At 32.1% G+C, this 20,879-nt stretch overlaps 2 protein-coding genes across 6 annotated transcripts in view; both read left to right on the forward strand.

The window, feature by feature from the left end:
* LOC145306665 (band 7 protein AGAP004871-like) overlaps window positions 1-20,879 on the forward strand; it is a 324,172-nt gene that overhangs the window by 240,182 nt on the left and 63,111 nt on the right. The gene's annotated exons all lie outside the window — the stretch shown is intronic.
* On the forward strand, window positions 1,417-2,718 carry LOC145306657 (uncharacterized). The gene has a single exon (XM_080148954.1). It carries the CDS (start codon window positions 1,476-1,478, stop codon window positions 2,646-2,648), a length of 1,173 nt encoding a protein of 390 aa, XP_080005080.1. The 5' UTR covers window positions 1,417-1,475; the 3' UTR covers window positions 2,649-2,718.

The raw sequence follows: 20,879 nt of genomic DNA on the forward strand, positions 1-20,879 counted from the left end.
CCAGCAAACCTGAAAAACAGCAAAGATATATTTTTTACTTAGAGACTTCAAACTTAGAACTTAATCTAATCTAATATGTCTACTGGACATATTAAAATTTTGTAAAAATTAGTTGCCCAACCACCAATAGGAGGGCCCTAAGCCTATCAGTTACTGGACATTTAGGCCTCACCCTACCCTTACCTAACCTAATTTAATGTTTGATTATTTTCGCAAACATGGTAGTTTCTGTCCATTTACAATGTGAGGAAAATCGCTACAAATAATTCATCTTTGTAATTAATTAAGTTTGCATTTCCTTTCATACCTTTTCATGTATACAAACAAACGGTTTCATGCACCTTTAACCCTTAACAGTCGGGCCTCTAGCCGCACCCTTATTGGTTTGGGGGGGGGGGGGCGTTCAACGCCCCCTCCACCAATTATCTCAGCTCCTATTAAAGATAGAGGGCTAACAAATTTTGTGTATGTCCCACAGGGATAAGCGATAGGAAACCTGGCCATTAATTAGGTCCCGGCCTAGAATCAAAATGGATATTGCAACTTTTACCAATTCCTAATTAAATGTCGTCACTGGCGGAAACTCCCAAGTAGCTATCACTCTAAACCAATAAGGACCAGTGTGCCCGCCAGGATGATTGAAGATATTCAAAAAAATTTCAACTCTCAATTATGTGTCATACCCATGTTTAAAAAGTCACTCAGTTATAGCCCTTTATCTTTCTCACACAGAAAAAACTGGAGGGGGGGGGGGGGGCTTTCAACGCCCTCCCCCCCGACCGTTAAGGGTTAAAAGGCAAATTATAGAATATTTATTACAATTTATTAAACTATCACAGATTTTGAAATTAAATAAACTTTTTTTTAAACAAAAGTTTATAGTTAAAAATTTTTTGTCTATTAATTTTGCTTAAGTTAAACTGAACATTTTTTTTAAAAAAGGTTTAAAAAAGGAAATAGTCCTGGAATGGTTTTTGAATATTTTACAGAGGTCTACTCTGAATATTGTCAAAGTACCAATAAAATAGCCGAGCGAAAAAGATACCTTAACTTTATTCCATAATAAAACAATAACAGTGGAGTGTCAAAAGAACTTAGACTAAATATTAGATATAGCCTTGTATAATCCAATGTAAAAATTGCATAAATTGTTTTCAAATTTTATTATAGTTTAACAAAGTGTAAAAGAAAACACAATACTATGGATCTATTATAAAATGAAAAAAAAATTCTATATTAAATGGTTTTTGCCAAGTGATAATTTTTCCTCCTAAAGTAATCACTAAAATATATTGTTTTTCAAAATTATATAACATTATGTAAGTATAATTTTGACCTTGATTAATCTACAGTGAATGTTATGGATTATGATTACAATTTGAATAATATAAACATTCAAGTTTATAGTAATTTAATACATCTATTTAAATGGAAGGAAACAGTGGATTAGCATCAGTTCCTTGCAATTATCCAGCATGAGAAGTCAATTCGTCTGCCTTGTCCTATTCTTTGTATTTTATGCTGTATCATCAGCACCTACACAAAATGCACTTGATAAATCTGTCCAAGTACAAGAAATTGCCGAAGCTGTAGTTGAGGGAGTTCAAAAGGATGAAGCTCATGAGGATGATGATGTTGAGGAAGAAATTGAAGAGGAGGCTCCCTCTGAAATAGCTGAAGCTGTTGCAGCTGATGTGGGAGATAAGGAATTAAAGGATGAAGTTGAGGAAGTTTTAGAGGTTAAGGCAGAAGATGCCATTGATGATGCTGTTGAGGCAGCCGTTGATGAGGCTGAGGAGAATCTAGAAGAAATGAAAGATGAAGTAGAGGAAGATATTGAAAAAGATGAGGGTAAAATTGCAGCAGCAGTTGCCGCTGATCTTGAAGGAACACCTGCAGAAAAGGAAGAACTCAAGGAAGAAATTGAAGAAGAGATTGAAGATAATGCACCTGAAGTCATTGTTGAGGCCGTTGAAAAGGCAGCAGTAGAAAAGGATATTGAGAACCCAACAGTTAAGGCAAAGGTTGAAGAAGAGGTTGAACAGAATGCCCCAGCTCTCATTGCTGAAGCTGTTGCCGAAGATGTTAATGGAATCACTGTTGATGAGGATGAATTAGCTGTTGAACTTGAAGAGAAGATTGAAGAAGTTGGTAAGACAGCAGTTGAAGCTGCAGTTGAGGACACAGTAAATGATGTTGCTGCAGAAGAAGAGGTTATTGAAGAGGTAGTTAAGGAGGACATTGAAGAAGTTGCAGAAGAAGTTGCCACTGATATAAAGAAAGCAGCACCTGCAGCTCCAGCAACAGAAGAGAAGATTGAGGAAGCTCTTGTCAAAGAGGCTTCAGCTGTCATCAGTGAACAGGTAGAGGAGGATGTTGTTGCCAATGAGGAAGATAAGGAAGAAGTTGAACAAGAGGTTGAGGAGAAAGTAGAAGAAGCTGCTCCTGAGGTAGTTGCTGAAGCCATTGCTGATGCCATGGAAGAAGCTGATGATCATGAAATTAGTGCAACTGAAGTTGAGGCAGATGTTGAGAAACATGTAAAAGAAATTGCATCAGCACCAGTAGCAGATGCTATTGTTACTGCTATTGAAAAGAAAGAGCCAGAGATGGAGGCAAATGAAAAGGAGGCAGAAAAGAATGAGTAATTTAAATATAATAAGTTATTAATTTATCATTTTGCATTCTAAATAAATCCTTCATTAACCTTTCCTAAAAGCAACTTTTTTTTAATATGAATAAGATAGGAGATAAAATCAACCTTATTCGACGTTCACTCAAAGCCCAAAAATAATGGACTTAAAAGTGTATTAAACTGTATATAAGACATTTGCGAATATATTGATACCATTAATTTGCCTCTTAGATAGAAAAAAGTATGTTTTTTTAATTTTTTTCTCTTGCTACAAATCAAATTTCAAATTTGAGTCACCAAAAATGCTAAACTAATTTTTGCTCTAGAAGAATCAATTTTTGGAGTTAGAAAGTGCTTAATACCTCATTTTAATCGCCTGGCATTGCTTTATAATATACAGGTAATGACTTGGTTTTTTACGGAACAGCTGACTAAAAAATCGAGGTTTTGTGATAAACCCACTTTTGTTGTTGCTCCATAAATGATATTTTTTTTCCCAATTTTTTTGGCTGTAAAGAAGCTTTATATATTCCTATAACATCCACCTAAATTTGATTTTTGATATTTTATTTATAACATCACCAGAGGGAATTGAATTTTGGAAACAAAATATTAATTTATATTTTACACTGCTATGCATTGTTCTTGTTCTTGTTTCTAAAAAAAATTTATATTATAAAAAAGAGAATTATTTAACGCTTCTATAGGTATGTTTGTCATTTTTCTAGGCTAAATATAACTATAATTACACCATTTTAAAGTTAGACATCATAACATATTAACACAATTATTGAATCGGTCTGTATTATTAAGCTGGCAACTCTTAAAACAGCTGCATTTCATTATCCTATTATATAAAGTAGTAATCTTTTTTGTCTTCAGCTTAAGATTTCAACCATTACAGTACCTATTGAGTTCTGTGTTTTATGGATGCTTCTTATAGGACCCTGGATAGTTTTGGAATTTTGAAAAAAATATCAATTTATATTTTACACTGCTATGCATTGTTCTCGTTCTTGTTTCTAAAAAATATTTTTATAATTAAAAAGAGAATTATTTAATGCTTCTATAGGTATGTTAATCATTTTTCTAGTCTAAATATAACTATAATTTCAGCATTTTTTAAACATCATTATATTCAAGTTATTGTAATTTTTAAATAAAATATCAATATCAAGAACTATTGGAACAATTTTTACCATGCAAAACAAGGTGTTATAAAGTGTAGGATCCCTCACAATATCTATCTGTCTGTCTATAATGCATTACACATGTAATGCTAATAGAGAACCCGCGACTGTGGCTCAACACGTAGCGCATCCGCTCGTCGTCGGGAAGGTGATAGGTTCGAATCTCGGGCCGACACCGCGTCCTAACTAAAGACGTTAAAAATGGTTCCTACTGCTGCTATGTCAGATGCGCAACATAAATAGTTAGAGTAGGGGGAATGCCTTGGCCCAAAACAAGCGCAACTCGTTACCATGCACAGTTGGGACTTCTCAGACAAAGGTCGTGCATCACAGAGAGTTGGTTGTCTGATGGATGTTACTTAGCCTAATATCCTTGGGTGTTTGGACAGAGAAGGGTGCGTTAGTCATCCTTAGTTCTCCTGGATTGCTGGACCAGGACCTGGACAGTACATCAAGTCGATAAGGTCCGGTACTGCAATCCCGCCTGTACGAGGTAATCTAGGTAATCTAATGCTAATAGAGAGGATGCTATAAGAGTGCTCTTATAATGTGAACTTCTCATAATTGAATGGGCTTCCTGAAACCAGAGACCATAAAGTTGGCCTAGTCACTACAAGGGGGAGTGCAGGAGTATCCAGGGGGAGGTGCTTTTTGGGACAAACATCGGAGTGGACAAACGCAGGATTTTTGGGACAAACATCGGAGTGGACAAACACAGGAGTCCCAAACTTTTTTTTTAATTTTCATTTTTTTTTATACAAACACAGCCCCCCCTACCTTCATCCTGTTACTTTTCTTAGTTAGGTTAGGTTAGGATATAGGCTAGGGGGCTGAGCGCTGCAGCCATAGTCATTATTTTGTAGACAAGGGTATAAAAAATTTCAAAATTGTAATATTATTAAAATAGTAGACACTCCTAGGTTTTATTTAAGCAATGTCCACTCCAATGTTTTCCACTCCAACGTTTGTCCACCTTGATGTTTGTCCACTCTGATGTTTGTCCCATTCTTACGTTTGTCCACTCCGATGTTTGGTACTCCTGCATTTGTCCACTCTGACATTTGGGACTCCTATGTTTGAGGTAGAACCCCAATAAGTAAATCTCAATAAAACTTGATAAAATTATGCAAAATATCAAAGTATTCAATCCCTGAATTTCAACCATCTAACTTGAATAGGAGTAGAGAAAATCATGAAAACTTGAAATGTAGGAATCGATATAGCCCACCCCAGTTTTTTGGCAAATCCTAATGAAACTTGATAAAATATGGAGTATTGATAGAGAGAGAGAATATTTAATCCATGAAAATTTCAGCCTTCTATCTTTTATAGAAGCCAAGAAAATATCGTTTTCCCCTTTCTGTCTCAGACAGACAGACATACCAATGAACAGACATACAGATGAATGGACAGACAATGGACGGACAAATATTTTGAATTATAGAGTAGCTTCACTACTAAAAAACTAAATAGGATAATTGTTGTACACAAATTGATTTCAGTATGTTTTAAATGAGCTTACTTAATCAAGGACGTCCAAGCTTTTTGATTTGGGGGGAAGGGGGGGGGGGAATTGAAATATCTAAATTTGGGCATCCCCATGTTCATTTTGTGGGGTAATCTTTATATAATAGAGGCAAGGACATCAAAGCTTTTTATATTTTTTTTTTTTGGGGGGGGGGGGAGGGGAAGATTAAAAATTATGGGGTTGCCCCAAATTAATTAAAGGAAGCCTGCAAGAAATACCACGCTTTAACTGCTGAAAGACTGCCACAAGTAGACCAAATACCCCAAATTTGAAGCCTTCAGCTTCTATAACAAAAAAGTTCTAGGCATTTTAAAATGACATTTTATGTACAATGGAAATTTTGAAAGAATTGCAATGCTCATGTTGAAAACTTTGAAATTAAACTACGTGGCCTAGAAACAAAATTATAAGCTTATTTTTGTCATAAATTTAGGTTTCCAGTAACTAATTATATTTTTACAATAAAAATACCCATTTTTATAGTCAAAATCATTAAAAAAAATTAAGTTTTACTTGCGTTATACCGAATGTACTGTAGCCAATCAGAAGGCTGAATCAGCTTAACAACCAATCACAGCTAAGCTTGTATTAGTTTACCCCTTTGTTTCCGCTATGATATTCGTTTAAAAATGCAATTTAAATTGGATTTTTTTCATAGATTTTGACTATGAAATGTGGTGTTTTTATTGTAAAAATGTAATCAGTTACAGGCAATCTAAGTTTCTGACAAAGATAAGGTTATAATTTTATGTCTAGGCAACGTAATTTAATATTGTTTTTTCTTTTATGAGCATTAGAAATCTTTCAAAAATTCCATTGTACATAAAATGCTATTTTGGAATGCCTAGAACTTTTTTGTTATTGAAGCTGAAGGCTTTAAATTTGGGGTATTGGGTCTTCTTGTGGCAGTCTTTCAGCAGTTAAAGCGTGTTATTTCTTGCAGGCGTCCTTTAATAACCCTTAACCCCCTAATCCCCCCCCCCCCACCGGGACATCCCTTTACATAAAGTAATGATTATAAAGTTGCTAAGTACCTTACTGCTACAAAAATCATCTTCCAACATTTAAGATTAATTCTAACACGCCTGAATTAACAAAAAGAGCTAACCATGGCGTGGATATACACATCCTAATTGTAAAAATGTTTTGCTTTTTAAAATTGCAAATCAATTATTCAGGAATCATTTTACTTTGTTTATTTACTAGCAGCTGCGCTCCAAGCATCTAGGAGCTCTGTAATTAAAGGAGTAAGGAAATTAGTAAAATAGCCTTATACTTTACCGAAATCTTAAGCTACAGACAAAAAAGCTTTATATAATATGTATTAATTTGTAAAACTGCAAATGATAAAATATGACCTATTTTTTTCTCTTTAAAGATTCTCTTCAAACACCTCCCCCTTTTCATATAAAGATGCTAATTCCCCCCCAACCCTAAGAGGATATAAGCAGTAAAAAACCCCGCAGGGGGCACAATTTTCTAACACTTCTTTCTTATTTAGTCTTTTAAAAGGATTCAAAATGCATTGACATATATATATTTTTTTTTTTAACTCTTATTTTATACATCTTAATTGGAACTGATGATCTATTTTTATAGAGAAACATATGTATTCCATCAATAAAAAGTTAAAAAATTAAGTGTGTTTATACATATAATAATTACTATATATAATAGGATAATGAAATGCAGCTGTTTTAAGAGTTGCCAGCTTAATAATACAGACCGATTCAATAATTGTGTTAATATGTTAAGATGTCTAACTTTAAAATGGTGTAATTATAGTTATATTTAGCCTAGAAAAATGATAAACATACCTATAGAAGCGTTAAATAATTCTCTTTTTTATAATATAAATTTTTTTTAGAAACAAGAACAAGAACAATGCATAGCAGTGTAAAATATAAATTAATATTTTGTTTCCAAAATTCAATTCCCTCTGGTGATGTTATAAATAAAATATCAAAAGTCAAATTTAGGTGGATGTTATATGAATATATAAAGCTTCTTTACAGCCAAAAAAATTGGGGAAAAAAATATCATTTATGGAGCAACAACAAAAGTGGGTTTATCACAAAACCTCGATTTTTTAGTCAGCTGTTCCATAAAAACCAAGTCATTACCTGTATATTATAAAGCAATGCCAGGCGATAAAAATGAGGTATTAAGCACTTTCTAACTCCAAAAATTGAATCTTCTAGAGCAAAAATTAGTTTAGCATTTTTGGTGACTCAAATTTGAAATTTGATTTGTAGCAAGAGAAAAATATTTAAAAAACATACTTTTTTCTATCTAAGAGGCAAATTAATGGTATCAATATATTCGCAAATGTCTTATATACAGTTTAATACACTTTTAAGTCCATTATTTTTGGGCTTTGAGTGAACGTCGAATAAGGTTGATTTTATCTCATAGGTAGGACTATGAAGTCTATCAGCATGTTTGTCTTTTGTTGTTAAATGATATAATTAACCACTTACATAATTATGTTCTCCAATTTTTTTGTCTATTTTACTCAATCATATCAATAGCAATTTGGTTATATTGAAAACTACATTCCACAAAAACTACAATGTTTGTACTAATGATGTTCTGATGTCAAAACAAAAATAGAACATTATGGGCACAGATTTCCCAATACTTTTTATATGTATTTACTTACAGTCTTTGAATGAATAAAGAAAATGCTGACCATATATATTTGTACTAATATTTCTTGATAGAAATAGGGATTTGTCCCTAGGGAATTGTTCTATCTGTTTCTTTCCTTAATTCATTTTACAAGCTTACCTATAAGAATGATGAGGTCTGGACATAAACCATTTCTAATTCATTTTATATAAATAATTTTTACAGTAAACCACAAGGAAAACTTTTTTATTATTTTTTATAATACTGTAATAACAAAAAAACTTTCACCATAATTATTTTGAACTAAACAAGGATGACAACATTCATAAGTAGTAAAGCTCAAAAATGATGAAGGGATATCAGGAAAAAATTTAATATAGAGCAGTGTCATACAATTAACATGAAACTTCATAAAATAGGGAAATCAAGAAACCATTAAAATCATGCAACCTTTAAAACTTAAAAATCTAGGAATCGATCTAGCACCGCAATTAATAGACAAATCTTAATGAAACTTGATGGAAAAATGTAGAATATGAGCAAATTAAATCCTTGATAATTTTAGCCGTCAATCCTAAAAAGGAATAGAGAAAATCTTGAAAACCTAAAAATCTAAGAATCGATCTAGCACCCCAATTTATAGACAAATCTTAATAAAAACTTGGTGAAAATATGTAGAATGTAAAATTGATTAATCCCTGAAAATTTTAGCCCTCATACGGACAGACGGACATACAGACAGGCGGACATTTCAAATTATAGAGTAGATTCGCTACTATAAATCCTATGAATGTTTCAAATAAATCAAAATTTTACTTATATTTGATAAAATGTTTAATAAAATCCTAATTCTCATTCTCTGTTCTATATTGACCAATATAGATCTAGCAATCAATCAAAATAATTAAAGTTGACATGACCCTTGAGACACACAAACAACAAGAACAGTATTATCTAAGAAAATGGAGCTTCAAATCAGAGATAAAACAGATCTTTGATAGATAAATCATTGACATGAGATTTTTATTAACACTTCTACTTTTATCTGTAGCATACTATCAAACACTTCTAATTTAACCTTGTTTATTGACGAATATTAAAAAGATCTAATTTAATATACATATTTCCTGGCAAGGCAAAATTTATTTTACTAATCTTTTTTATCTTAAATGTTAATACTTTTTTGAAAAATTGCTAGTTTAAAATTTATATGACACTGTTTTAACACCTTTTCAAATATGAATCTAGCCTGTAACTATCATGAAATCAGACAGGCACTAATATTTGGAAGAGCTTTGCTATTGAAAATAAGAGGAAAGGAACTAGATTGCATCATTGTGGTATTGGGAACAGAAGTAGATAATTATCGATAAAATACCATATATGTAGGGAGTATCCTTATAAAATCTCAAACTAAAAATAATTTTTGTTTTAGTGTTTGACGGAAATTAAAAATTGTATATAATTTTTAAAAATAAACATTTAAATTATCATTTAAGATGCATGCCAATGTAATAATCAATTAAACTTAAGAAAAAGAGTCAAAAAAATTCTTATAAAGGATAAAAAACGTCTATTTTGTTGGCAATGTCACCAATTATATGTTAAGTTTGCCACTTGAATTGCAATATTTACTTAAGGATTTTTTTGAATTTTTAAATTTGGCATAGATATTCAAAAAGTTTAGAATTGCACCTAAATTTTGAGGCCTTATCATATTCAACCTATATTCGCCCTTTAAAATGTCACAAGTTTATTAGCCAATATGAAATCAGCCAACAATATTTTAATTTCAATTCAATTATATATTAAAATGGTTCATAGTAGCAAAATATGGAGGTGAATATTTTGCAAATTTGCTACTTGTAGTTTTTGTGTTTTCCCTCAAAATGTCTAACCCCTGCAGGGATCATAAAACCTTGCAGTGCCAATACCCCCCCCCCCCCCCCCCTTATTTTTAATTCATTTTGTACTAATTTGATGAACGTTAATTATGCTCGACAAGGAACTTTTACAGAAATTCCCCGGTTTTTTTTTGGATGCACAAGGTATTTTGATATCAGAATGAATGTATCATTTAGTGAATTAAAACTCGATTTGGCTAGAACAGCATATTTACAATATATTCATATACTTTACTGCTTATAGTGGTTATGTCAATTTGTACTGTTGATTTAAGGCGGAAATGATAGTTAAGTATATGAACTCAGGGATCATAAGGAATAAGACAATGAAAGATGAATTGATGTACACCTCCAATGATGATGAATATAATTACAACTTTTAATATATATTAAAATTATTGGATTAAAGGTTTGTACATTACTTATAGGAAACAACTATTAGAGATTTAATAAAAGTACCCAAAGTTTTGGATAGTTTTTTAATAAAGCTAGTTCTGGTATAATTTACAGTTAAATGTTCCCTCCCTCCCTCAGGGGAACCAATAAATAAAAAGTAAACAGGTTTAGGTTATATTCTTGTGGAAAGTGGTAAGACTAAAATGCAACCTATATTGGAAAATATATTGATCGCAAAATTAGAAAAAAAATTTTACAATATTTGAAATATTAAACAGCTAAGAATGTTATGTTATGCCTATTAAAAAACTTATTTTGTCATTTTCTAAACAGACATTAAAATGTAATAGGTTACCTTTTTATTTTTTGAAATATACAAATATAGATAAATATTTTCAAATTATTGTTATACTATATGTGTTGGTCCACGTTAAGTTGTACTATTTTTTACAGCTTTTGATACATCACAACCCAATTAATTGTTTTTCCACATGAAATAACTTATAATTTTTTATACATTAATTTTAAAAAAGTAAATTTAATTTAAAGGTTGATTTTGACTGTGTATTTTCTCCTTAGAGTAATCAATATCTTTCTGAAACATAAGATCGGTTTCCAAGATCCTACATGACACGCAAATATATCCTACTACTTGAGAATAAAGATCAGAGTAAAATATTAGAGAGGGAATGAGTTAAATATCGACTTTCAATTGGGTCTTTGAATATCAGCAAATAGCTTCGTTAATATTAACACAGCCAAGTTGCGATAAGAAAAATGCAGAAAGCAGTTTGCTAGCAGACGAAAATGGTTCTTTAGACTTGAGCCGGGTAGTTTTCTGGGTTATACATCTATACTTATTACATTTATTGTTTAAAGGATTGATAAGAACTAAGAAACCTAACAAAAAGTTGGCAATTTGTGTTTGTGTATATATTTATTCAGGTCTACGTATTTACTGTATTTCCAATTTGTTAATGGGTGATCAATCCATACTTACATGGCAAATATTCTCCACCTGCCAAGTTCTGGACACTAACAGGGATAGGGTACCTGCACAAATATCATTGTTACAAACTTTCAACATCTCCAAAGTTTTAAAAGTGGGGAAATATGTAATTAGTTTAGGTATTCGGCAAAGGCTAATTTAAGGCCTTTTGTGAGGAGTGGGGGGGAGAGGGTAGAGAAGGTGGGTCAACTAACTTTTAAAGAAATAAAATTTGTTTATTACTGTATAATAGTTTAATTCATTTATACTTGATTTTTTAATGAATATGTAAGATAATAAAAATCCTTATTTATAATTTTATATTTAGTTTTATGTTTTCTTGCTACAATTACAATAAAGAGAAGTTGGGAGGGGAAAGAATAATATAAAGAGAAACATTCTATTTTGAAAGGGACTTCTGTTTATCTGAATAACAAAAGAAAAGGTTTGTCATGCTGGCCACCTAACAGTTGAGGACCTGAACTGGAATATTTGCCATAGGAAACTGCTACATTCCATTTTCAAATTTTGTGAAAAGGCACCATTTTTTCCCATCACCTACTGGCTGCTGTTGAAAGTTTTAATTTCAAATTTATCAAAATATTTTTATGCCCTCAGCCTAGATTACTTTACTAATAACTAGCATCTATTGAGGGGTCGACCACCCCCAGTTTCAATTTTGGTTTTAAAAAGGAAATTTGAAACAATTTTTTCTGTTGGGAGGGGGGGGGGGGGTTAAAGGCAGTTTCTTTCAGGAGGGTGGTGGTACCCTCATCCAAAATAGTTTAAACCTTTCCAGGGCCTATGAGAACATACCTTGTAAAAAATATCCATCTGTAAAAACACACAAACAGACACATACACACTTACATTTTGTTATTTTTATTTAATTTGACCCCCCCCCTCTATCTCGGCTTCTGTTACAGATAAAGACGTAAAAAAAATTTCTGGTGGTTCATGTGTATTTTTAGAGAAAATTACTTTTTCTAGTCATAGCAGTCAGGCCGCTCCTTAGCCGCTTTTTAGCGGCCAGCCGCTAAATTTTAAAACAGCTGTAGAGCGGCCAATTTTGCAGCTAGGATGACCAAATTTTATGACGAACTTTTATTTTTCATAACAAAAAAATTACTTTTTCTGATCATCGCCGAAAAACGGCAAATAACAGAAACCGCCATTTTCAATGGTTACGGCGGTAAAACGGCAGTTGGCAGTGTCAATTAATATTTTCATCTGTTTAATGTTGCTCAAGAATTTAACAAAAAAAATTTTAGGTCTCTAGCTGTAATAGAAGCCACGATATTCATGATATATGTCTGTAGTAAAAGCCAGACAAAAAGCCAGTCAGGGTGCGGTCAAACGGTCATAACACCACTTTTCTCATAAGGTCATTGAAATCTCAGTGTTCACCAAAAAAAATTTAGGTTTCTACCTTATACACAAAAGTCATAATGTAGAAATTAAGATTTATTTAGAATTTTTTTTAAATTTTGGTGCTATTCAACCGACTTTGACCAGACACCATGACTGACACAGACCAGATCCTTATAAAATCAACTCTTGCCGAAGTATAATTACTAAACTTAAAAAGTCATGAAGTCACAACTCTCTATCTTACCTACAAAAAAATGACATTGAAAAAACTAGAGGGGGGGGGGTCATTATGACCCTCCCCCCAATCTGTAAGGGTTAAGGATAGAGGCTAGAGACGAAGCAACAAATTAAATAAGTAAAGTAATAAGACACTCTGTTTAATACATATTTTTCTAAATATTATATTTCTAATTAATAAATATAACACAACACATAAAGTTACATACAAAATTATTTAATATAATATTTTAGCATGGCTTCTCTATGAATTATTTGGATTATAAGACATTGGATGATAATTTGATGCACATTACCAACTATAATTGACTAAACCCCTTATGTAGAATAAAATAATTGGTGGTTGTAATAAGATTGGTATATCTATAATACAAAGTAGAACGATGGCTGTCTGAAGTTTAAGATCTTAGTAACTGCTGAACCGATTGGGTGTTACTTTTCAGCGAATATACATACTGGTCCTGTGGTGGTTTAAAGCTATTTTCGGGATGGGGACACTACCCCCTCCCCTCAAAAGAAAAACAGAATAATCTCCCAAAACTTTGTAAACAAATTACTAACGACCGATTCTATATAAGAGGGGGACTTTCCAATTTCTCATGAGGGGCGAAGCTGCTAGTGTATACATAATTTACTAAACAATATCTTCTCACTCCTTGATAAAAGAAAATCGTTTTGAGATCCGTAACTGTTATGTTGATAAAGTATATTAGGTTTATGCCAACACCTTTCAATCTTTTTCAATGCTGTTCCGGTCCTTCATTTCCTTCTTTTTCTGCATAAGTTGGCAAAAATCAGCGAATTGACTTTTCTCCAGGGAAGAAGGGGACATTGTGATACCCAAATAACACTTTCTCATTCGCTGGCTTGAAACTTTAGGTTCATTTATCAAATTTTGATTGGTTGATTCAAACATGTAGTGGCCGAACTTTTCATTTAATAATTTTAATCTACAAAAGGGATAATTTAGTTCATCATCATTGTGAATATCATCATTTATCATCCCAGAAGAACAATTCTTTTCATAGATTTCTAAGATTAATGTAAATGTTTAGTGTGTTCTCTTGTTGTCTTGGAGGATTTAAATTTCAGTAATAATCTTTGTTATAATAAAAAAGTACTAGCGGATGCGTCCCTAGCATCTAGTGAGTATTTATTCAAAAGTGTAAAAAGATTGCCCAAAAATAGACTAAAATTACTTTAGACCTATGTATGCTTTCCTTATTGAAATCTTAAGTTTTAGACAAAAAAAAACTTTCTACTTTATATGATAGGATATAATAACGTTTGTTATTTTATAAAATTTGTTTGTCATATTTTTCGTCTAATAATCCAAGTAATAAAGACTATATGACATTTTGTGGTGGAACAGGGCTCGGCAAACATAGTTTTCTTTTGCCGCCGTGTTTTCCGCCATTTTTTTTACCAGACTGCCTGGACAAAGCCCAAATTGTGATAAAATTGTGTCAAAAATGCTCCATGTGACGTAATAAAGATTAGGGATTATCCATCTCTTTATTAGGGGATTTCTTTCCCACTTCTTCTCTCATCTCCCTCATTTTATTACGTCACATGGATCATTTTCGATACAATTTTAACACAATTTGGGCTTTGTCGGCTGCCTGTAATATCCGTTCGTGCAAAATGAAGCCACAACCGCCAAAAGCAGCGGCGGCAAATGTTGCCGCAATCATACATTCAACAATTGAAGCTATAAAAATAATTGGCTGCTGCCGAGCCATTTCGAAACCAAAATTACTGCGTGTGATGATCTTGCAATTTTTTAGATATTTGCAAATATAGTTTTTTGCAGGGATGGAGAGATATTATTAAGAACAATTAATAATCATTTATCTAATCATTGTGTGTTTTAATTCATCTTTTGTAGCTTATAATAATAATAGCAGGAAAGAAATGAATAAAAGTTATTTCTCGCTCCGTATTACATACAGCTTTCCGCGGATATGAAATTTATAATTATTTAAACCAGTTTTTTTGCCCAAAGATGGCGCCCATTCGGGCTAAAAAGACTGGTTTTAATCTTATAATTGTGCATTTTTCGTAGAAAACTGGATATCATACGATGCTGGACATAATTTTTCAGTTTGGCTGAGAACCAGTTCTAATCCACCGGATGTTAATCGGTTTCGAAGCGATAAGGGAAAAGATATCATTTCCTTATACCTAAGACTTTTATCTAAAGCATAGTAGCTTTTAAAATCGTTTGAAGTGTCTTTATTTGTCTGTCATGTTCATTGGTTTTGCGCATTTATCAAATTCTTTATTTATATTATCTGTGTGTATTAACATATTAGAATACTGAAGTGATGATTATGGATATGAAAGTCCTTGTATGTATATCTATGATTTTGAAAAGAGACAAATAGTTTAGAATATTGTTTTTGTCTCTTCCATAAACACACATAAGCAGCCACATCAACCAACATTAGACAGGCTCAAAATTTGTATTTGTTCCACCCAAGCAAGGACGTCCAAGCTTTTTAATTTGTTGTGGGTAATATAAGCTTGGGGGGAGGGGGTAATTATCCCACCTGAAATCTGCTGGAAGCGAGGGGTAAATACCATTTAGAAAGGGGGTGAATTTCTCCTTTCTAAATCGTTAGGGGTAAATTTTATATGGGGGGGGAAGGATAAAATAAAAAAAATATAAAAAAAAATTGGGAATGCCTACGGCTTCCCCGAATTCGTTTGGGGGGGGGGGGGGGTAATCACCCCTTTATCCCCACCTTGGACGTCCTTGCACCCAAGTTTAAGACTATGTGGTTTGGGTACTATTAGAAAGTCCAATTTCCTTTCCCTCCTTAGATGATTATGTAACGTAGATGTATAAGGCTTCATGCAAATCAGAAGAATGATAAGTTAAATGTACGGTATTTTATAATTAAGGACAGACCCTTAATACAAAGTAGAAGCTTTTTATAGTGTCTATAAAAATTGACGTCATACTGGCCTATCATTGAACAATCATAATATGTACTGGCCTATCATTGGTAATTAGGTCTGTGTATTGGCCTATCATTGGTCATGACATACCTAATCAACTTTTTTGACAATTAAAAAGTACACAGTAGTAGTACAACCGTTCCAAAGATCTTACGAAACATAGACACCTCTTTTTTATTTGTATAAAAATTTTGAACCAGTCTATCCAAGGCAAAACCTTTGAATGAAATTGGAAGCAATTTCTGAAATAAAATCTTGGCCTCCTCTCCTTTACCGCAGTGACATGAACAATTTTTATACACACAGCTTTTCACGGGGAGGACGTGCAGCAGAGCTTTGATGGATATTTATTTATTAATTTCGAAGCTGCTCTATAATTTGACACGTCCGTATGTCCGTTTGTATGTCTGAAACATTTAGGGAACATATGAATTTATAGGCTGCTTTTCAATATAGCTGTCTGATTTTTTGTGAAGAATATCATACTAATGTTAGCCGTTCTGTCGGTCACACTACAAAAAAACAGTATATCTAATTTAAAGATTTTGTAATTTAGGTTTATTTTTCATAAACTTTTTGTTTCTCTCCCTCTTTTTTATGAAAACTGAACAGCTGCTCAAAGACTCATATGTACACTCATGATTTGTGTGTACTTTGTCGTTGATTAGATTTGTTACATTAATAAAGCGGCCATTAATTACATACTACCGACATACCAAAACTCTAAGCATCTTATTTCATTGAATAAAAGTAACCATGGCTTCCATATTATTAACATTTACATTTTGTTTTTCAGGTAAGGAATGAAAGTATATGCTGAGCTTCTAGTCATCCTTAATATAATATCGATACCAAGATTCAATTAAAGCAGCAGTTATTTCAGTTTGAGCTGATATTCGAACTACACGATATTTGCATTTAAGATCAATTTACAGCATATGAAGGATTTATTTTAGTAAGACTGAAAATATTTATATTAATGTGTAAACAAAATTAAGAAAAAAAAATGTTTTTACTTTTGCTCAATTTGTTTAAGCATACAACAACAAAATAAGGAATTTTTTTTACATTTTTATTCGAAACCGATTAATATCCGGTGGATTAAAACCATTTCTTATCTATACAAAAAAATATGTCTAGCATCGTATTACATCCAGTTGTCTACGAATATAAAAAAGTACAATTATAAGATTAAAGCCAATTTTTTAGCCCGTGCCTTCCGCTTCTCGGGTAAAAATGGTTTTAATCTTTTGATTGTAAATTTTATATCCGCGGAAAGCTGTTTATTATATATTACTTGCAATTATTCTTAGCAAGCCTAAAAATGAATATATCCCTTGGGAGGAGTAAAGTATGAAAAACAGACACTACTCGTATCCAAGATCCACCACAAAAACATTTACATTAAACTTTTTACTCAAAATTAAAATAGATTACAGAAAATGTATGCGAAAGATAATTTTTGCGGTGTTTCTTATCAAATTATAATTTTCTTTGATCGTTTATTCGTCCGTCCGTCAGTGAACTTTATTGTGTTATGCATTATCAAAAAAGTATATGAAAAAAGTTTATTAAGATTACTCATATTACACCAAACAAGGATAACAACATGCATAAAAAAGGAATCAGCATCCCAATTTGTCATGACAACTATAAAAATGTAATGGTAATACTTAAGTAATTTTGAAGTATATTCAATGAATATGCAGGAAAAGGGAAATACTACATTAATTTAATGTTTGTGGCGTTATTTAAAACTTGAAATGCGTAAAATCTTGGCTTTTTAAGCTTACAAATATTAGAAGCAACGAGGTTGCTTCATGCTATCTTTAATATGTGAGGTTACGGCTATTTTACTCTTAGCCCTTCTATTCTTTAACTTTTTATAAAATGTAAGAAAATTTTTGATAAATCAAACATCATTATAAAGTCAAGAATGCAATAATATCTTCTTATCTTCCTATCATACTTATATAAGAGTAACAGGATATTTGTCCAGGGAGTAAGGGAGGGGACAATGGGCAGTTAATTCAATTTTATAGTTGTGACCCTTTAAGGTTGAAAACCCAGATATTTCCAGATTAAACAAGTATTTGCAATATAGCAACCTTTAGTGGAAAATTTTGACTTTTTGAATTGTTTTTAATTCAAAATGCACCATCCTTAAACTGATGCTTTACTACAAGCCTTGATTCTAGAGATCAAAACCCTTGATTACAATTCATTTCCATAATTGTTATTATTTAAACTTAGGAAAATTAAGGAAACATACCATTTTACTTTTACAACTTCTTTTACCCAAATTTTTTTATTGTATTTATTAAAAAGCTTAGACATGAAAAAGCCTTTAAAAAATTATATTACAAAACTTACTAAAACAATTACCTTCCTACAGAACTTTTAACTCAAGTTATTTCATTTAACGAAATAAAAATGAGATACCTTGCGTCAAAATTTCATACTACATGAATAAATAGTTGAGAACATAAGTATATCTTAATTTTAAAGATCTTAAGGTTTAAGTAACATATCTTAGGATAACTGGTAGCTGCGCTCCTAGCATCCAGGACAGAAAATTAAAATAACACCATCTTAAGATTTTAATGATAAACAAACCTTGAACAACTCAGGACTTCGTGAATTTTCCCTAAAATTTTGAAATTAATCGGATCATTAATTACAGAAATATTAAGCTAAAGACAATAAACTTTTGCCTTTACATTAAATCAATAAGAAACATCTAACATGTCTAAAGTAACGAAAAGAGCTAACCGTTACGGACGTACAAATGTGCGGGACCTAATTATAGGAAGGCTTTGCTCATAATAACTAATAATCTTAATATAATTTCTTTCTACAACGCAATAATCGGAATGAATTAACATTAAACAAGAATTAGATATAACAAGGATGACAACATCCATAAAAGCGAAGCCCTGAAATGGAAGGACAAACGGACATTAACACTTGTATAATGTCAGAACTAAATAATCAGAATGCGAATGTATAAGAGTCAAAGCAAACTTGTAAGTAAATTTGTTGAAAAACTGCTTTATACATGATAATGATTATGGACATATTTACATTTTTAGGACTTGATTATAGAGTTGCTTCGCTTATAATATTGTACTTTGTTGTCCTAGGAATCAGTATACCAAAAATCAGACCAATCGGATAATTAGGTCACATACAAATTTGTTGTTAAAAATGTAAAAAAATCAACTTGTTTAAAATGGACGTACGGATATTCTGGTAATGATTATTGAGTTGCTTTCTAACTCATACCTAACTATTACAGGAATCACCATGCAAAATTTGAAATCGATAGGACAATTCTAACATGCCTAAATTAACGAAAAAAGCTATTTAGAAAAGTAAAAAAATCAACATGTTTAAAATGGACATTTTGGTAATGATTATATGTAGAGTTGCTACGCTTTCTAAATCGTACCTAACTATTACAGGAATCACCATACAAAATTTGAAATCGAAAGGACAATTCTAACATGCCTAAATTAACAAAAAAAGCTATTTAAAAAAGTAAAAAAAATCAATATGTTTAAAATGGACGTACGGACATTTTGGTAATGATTATAGAGTTGCTACGCTTTCTAAATCGTACCTAACTACTAAAAGAATCACCATGCAAAATTTGAAATCGATAGGACAATTCTAACATGTCTAAATTAACGAAAAAAGCTATCCGTTACGGACGGACGGACCGACCCTAATTATAGAAAAGCTTCGCTTTTAATAATTATAGAAAAGCTTCGCTTTTAAAAAATGAAATGATTCAATTTACAAAATAATTTTCAAAATCAAAATATTCTGTCTGCTTGTTATTGTTTATCTTTTTGTTGACGCGCTAGTTTGCCGCGAGATTATACATGATTTTGCGTGACGTCATTCATAATTGGTCCCCAAGATTGGTTAGAAACTGCTAAATTCTTGCATGTTCCCTTTAAGCCAGTCCCCAAAGTCTGAGACTCCTAAAAATTGAATATTCGATCCATTGTCCCCTCCCTTACTCCCTGATATTTGTCTGTCTCTGTGTACCGCTTGATCACTATAACCGCTAAACAGATAAGGTTCCTCTTTACAATGTAGCTTCTCATAGGTCTTAGCAAGGTTTAAAATGATTGTTAGGTAGGTTACTTTTTAAATTAATTCGCCTAGGAGGTCCCTGGGCGTAGACGCCAGTTTTTTTTAAAAGAAATAGCTGCTTCACCTATTAGCCTCTAGAGGTGAAGAGGAAAGGGTAAGGAAAATACAAATAAATTATATCACCTACAAGGAAAAGGATAAAAATAGAAACATTAAAAGAAAATAGATAAATGGGGAGACGGAAAGGGGAGGAGTCAATGTTTATTGATCCACAAATTAGCTACAAGAAGATCAACTCACATAGAGTTTAACAATATGATATCATTATACGTTTGAACTTTAGATAAAATATAGAATTCTTGTTATATTATGTTTTTTACTAGCGGCTTCGCCCCTAGCCTCTAGGGGCTTTGCCCCAAGATAAAAAAAAATATGGCGAAAATCGTAAAGGACCATGGAAATCTCCTTCAAAAAAAAAAAAAAAAATGGGGGGGGGATTTTTTGGTTTTTGGGGGGGTTGGAGGTGTCCCACCCCCCAAAAAAATAGCTTAAAACCACCACAGGACCAATAGGTAGATACCCTGAAGAGTAGAATCCGATCGGTTCAGTGGTTACCGAGATCTTAAGGGACAGACAGACAGACGGACAGACGGACAGACAGACATCGTTCTACTTTGTATTATAGATTACATCCCATTACTTTTATATCATGATTATCGGCCCTTTAAATATTATTTAGATTTATTTCGCTTGTTGGTTATTAGTTATTCCTGTGCTATCTTCCTATTATTTAAGATTTACGTTATAATTTTGTAAATACAGTTTGTGATGATATCAAGAGAATGTGTTTGATTTATCATCATTTTGTTGGATCAACAATGTTCAATTGTAATCTTTGTACACTCAGTACTCTTGAACTGATTAGCTAGTA

This window comes from Acartia tonsa, chromosome 2, assembly GCF_053477335.1.
Source record: "Acartia tonsa isolate MP-2025a chromosome 2, ASM5347733v1, whole genome shotgun sequence".
NCBI lineage: Eukaryota > Metazoa > Arthropoda > Copepoda > Calanoida > Acartiidae > Acartia > Acartia tonsa.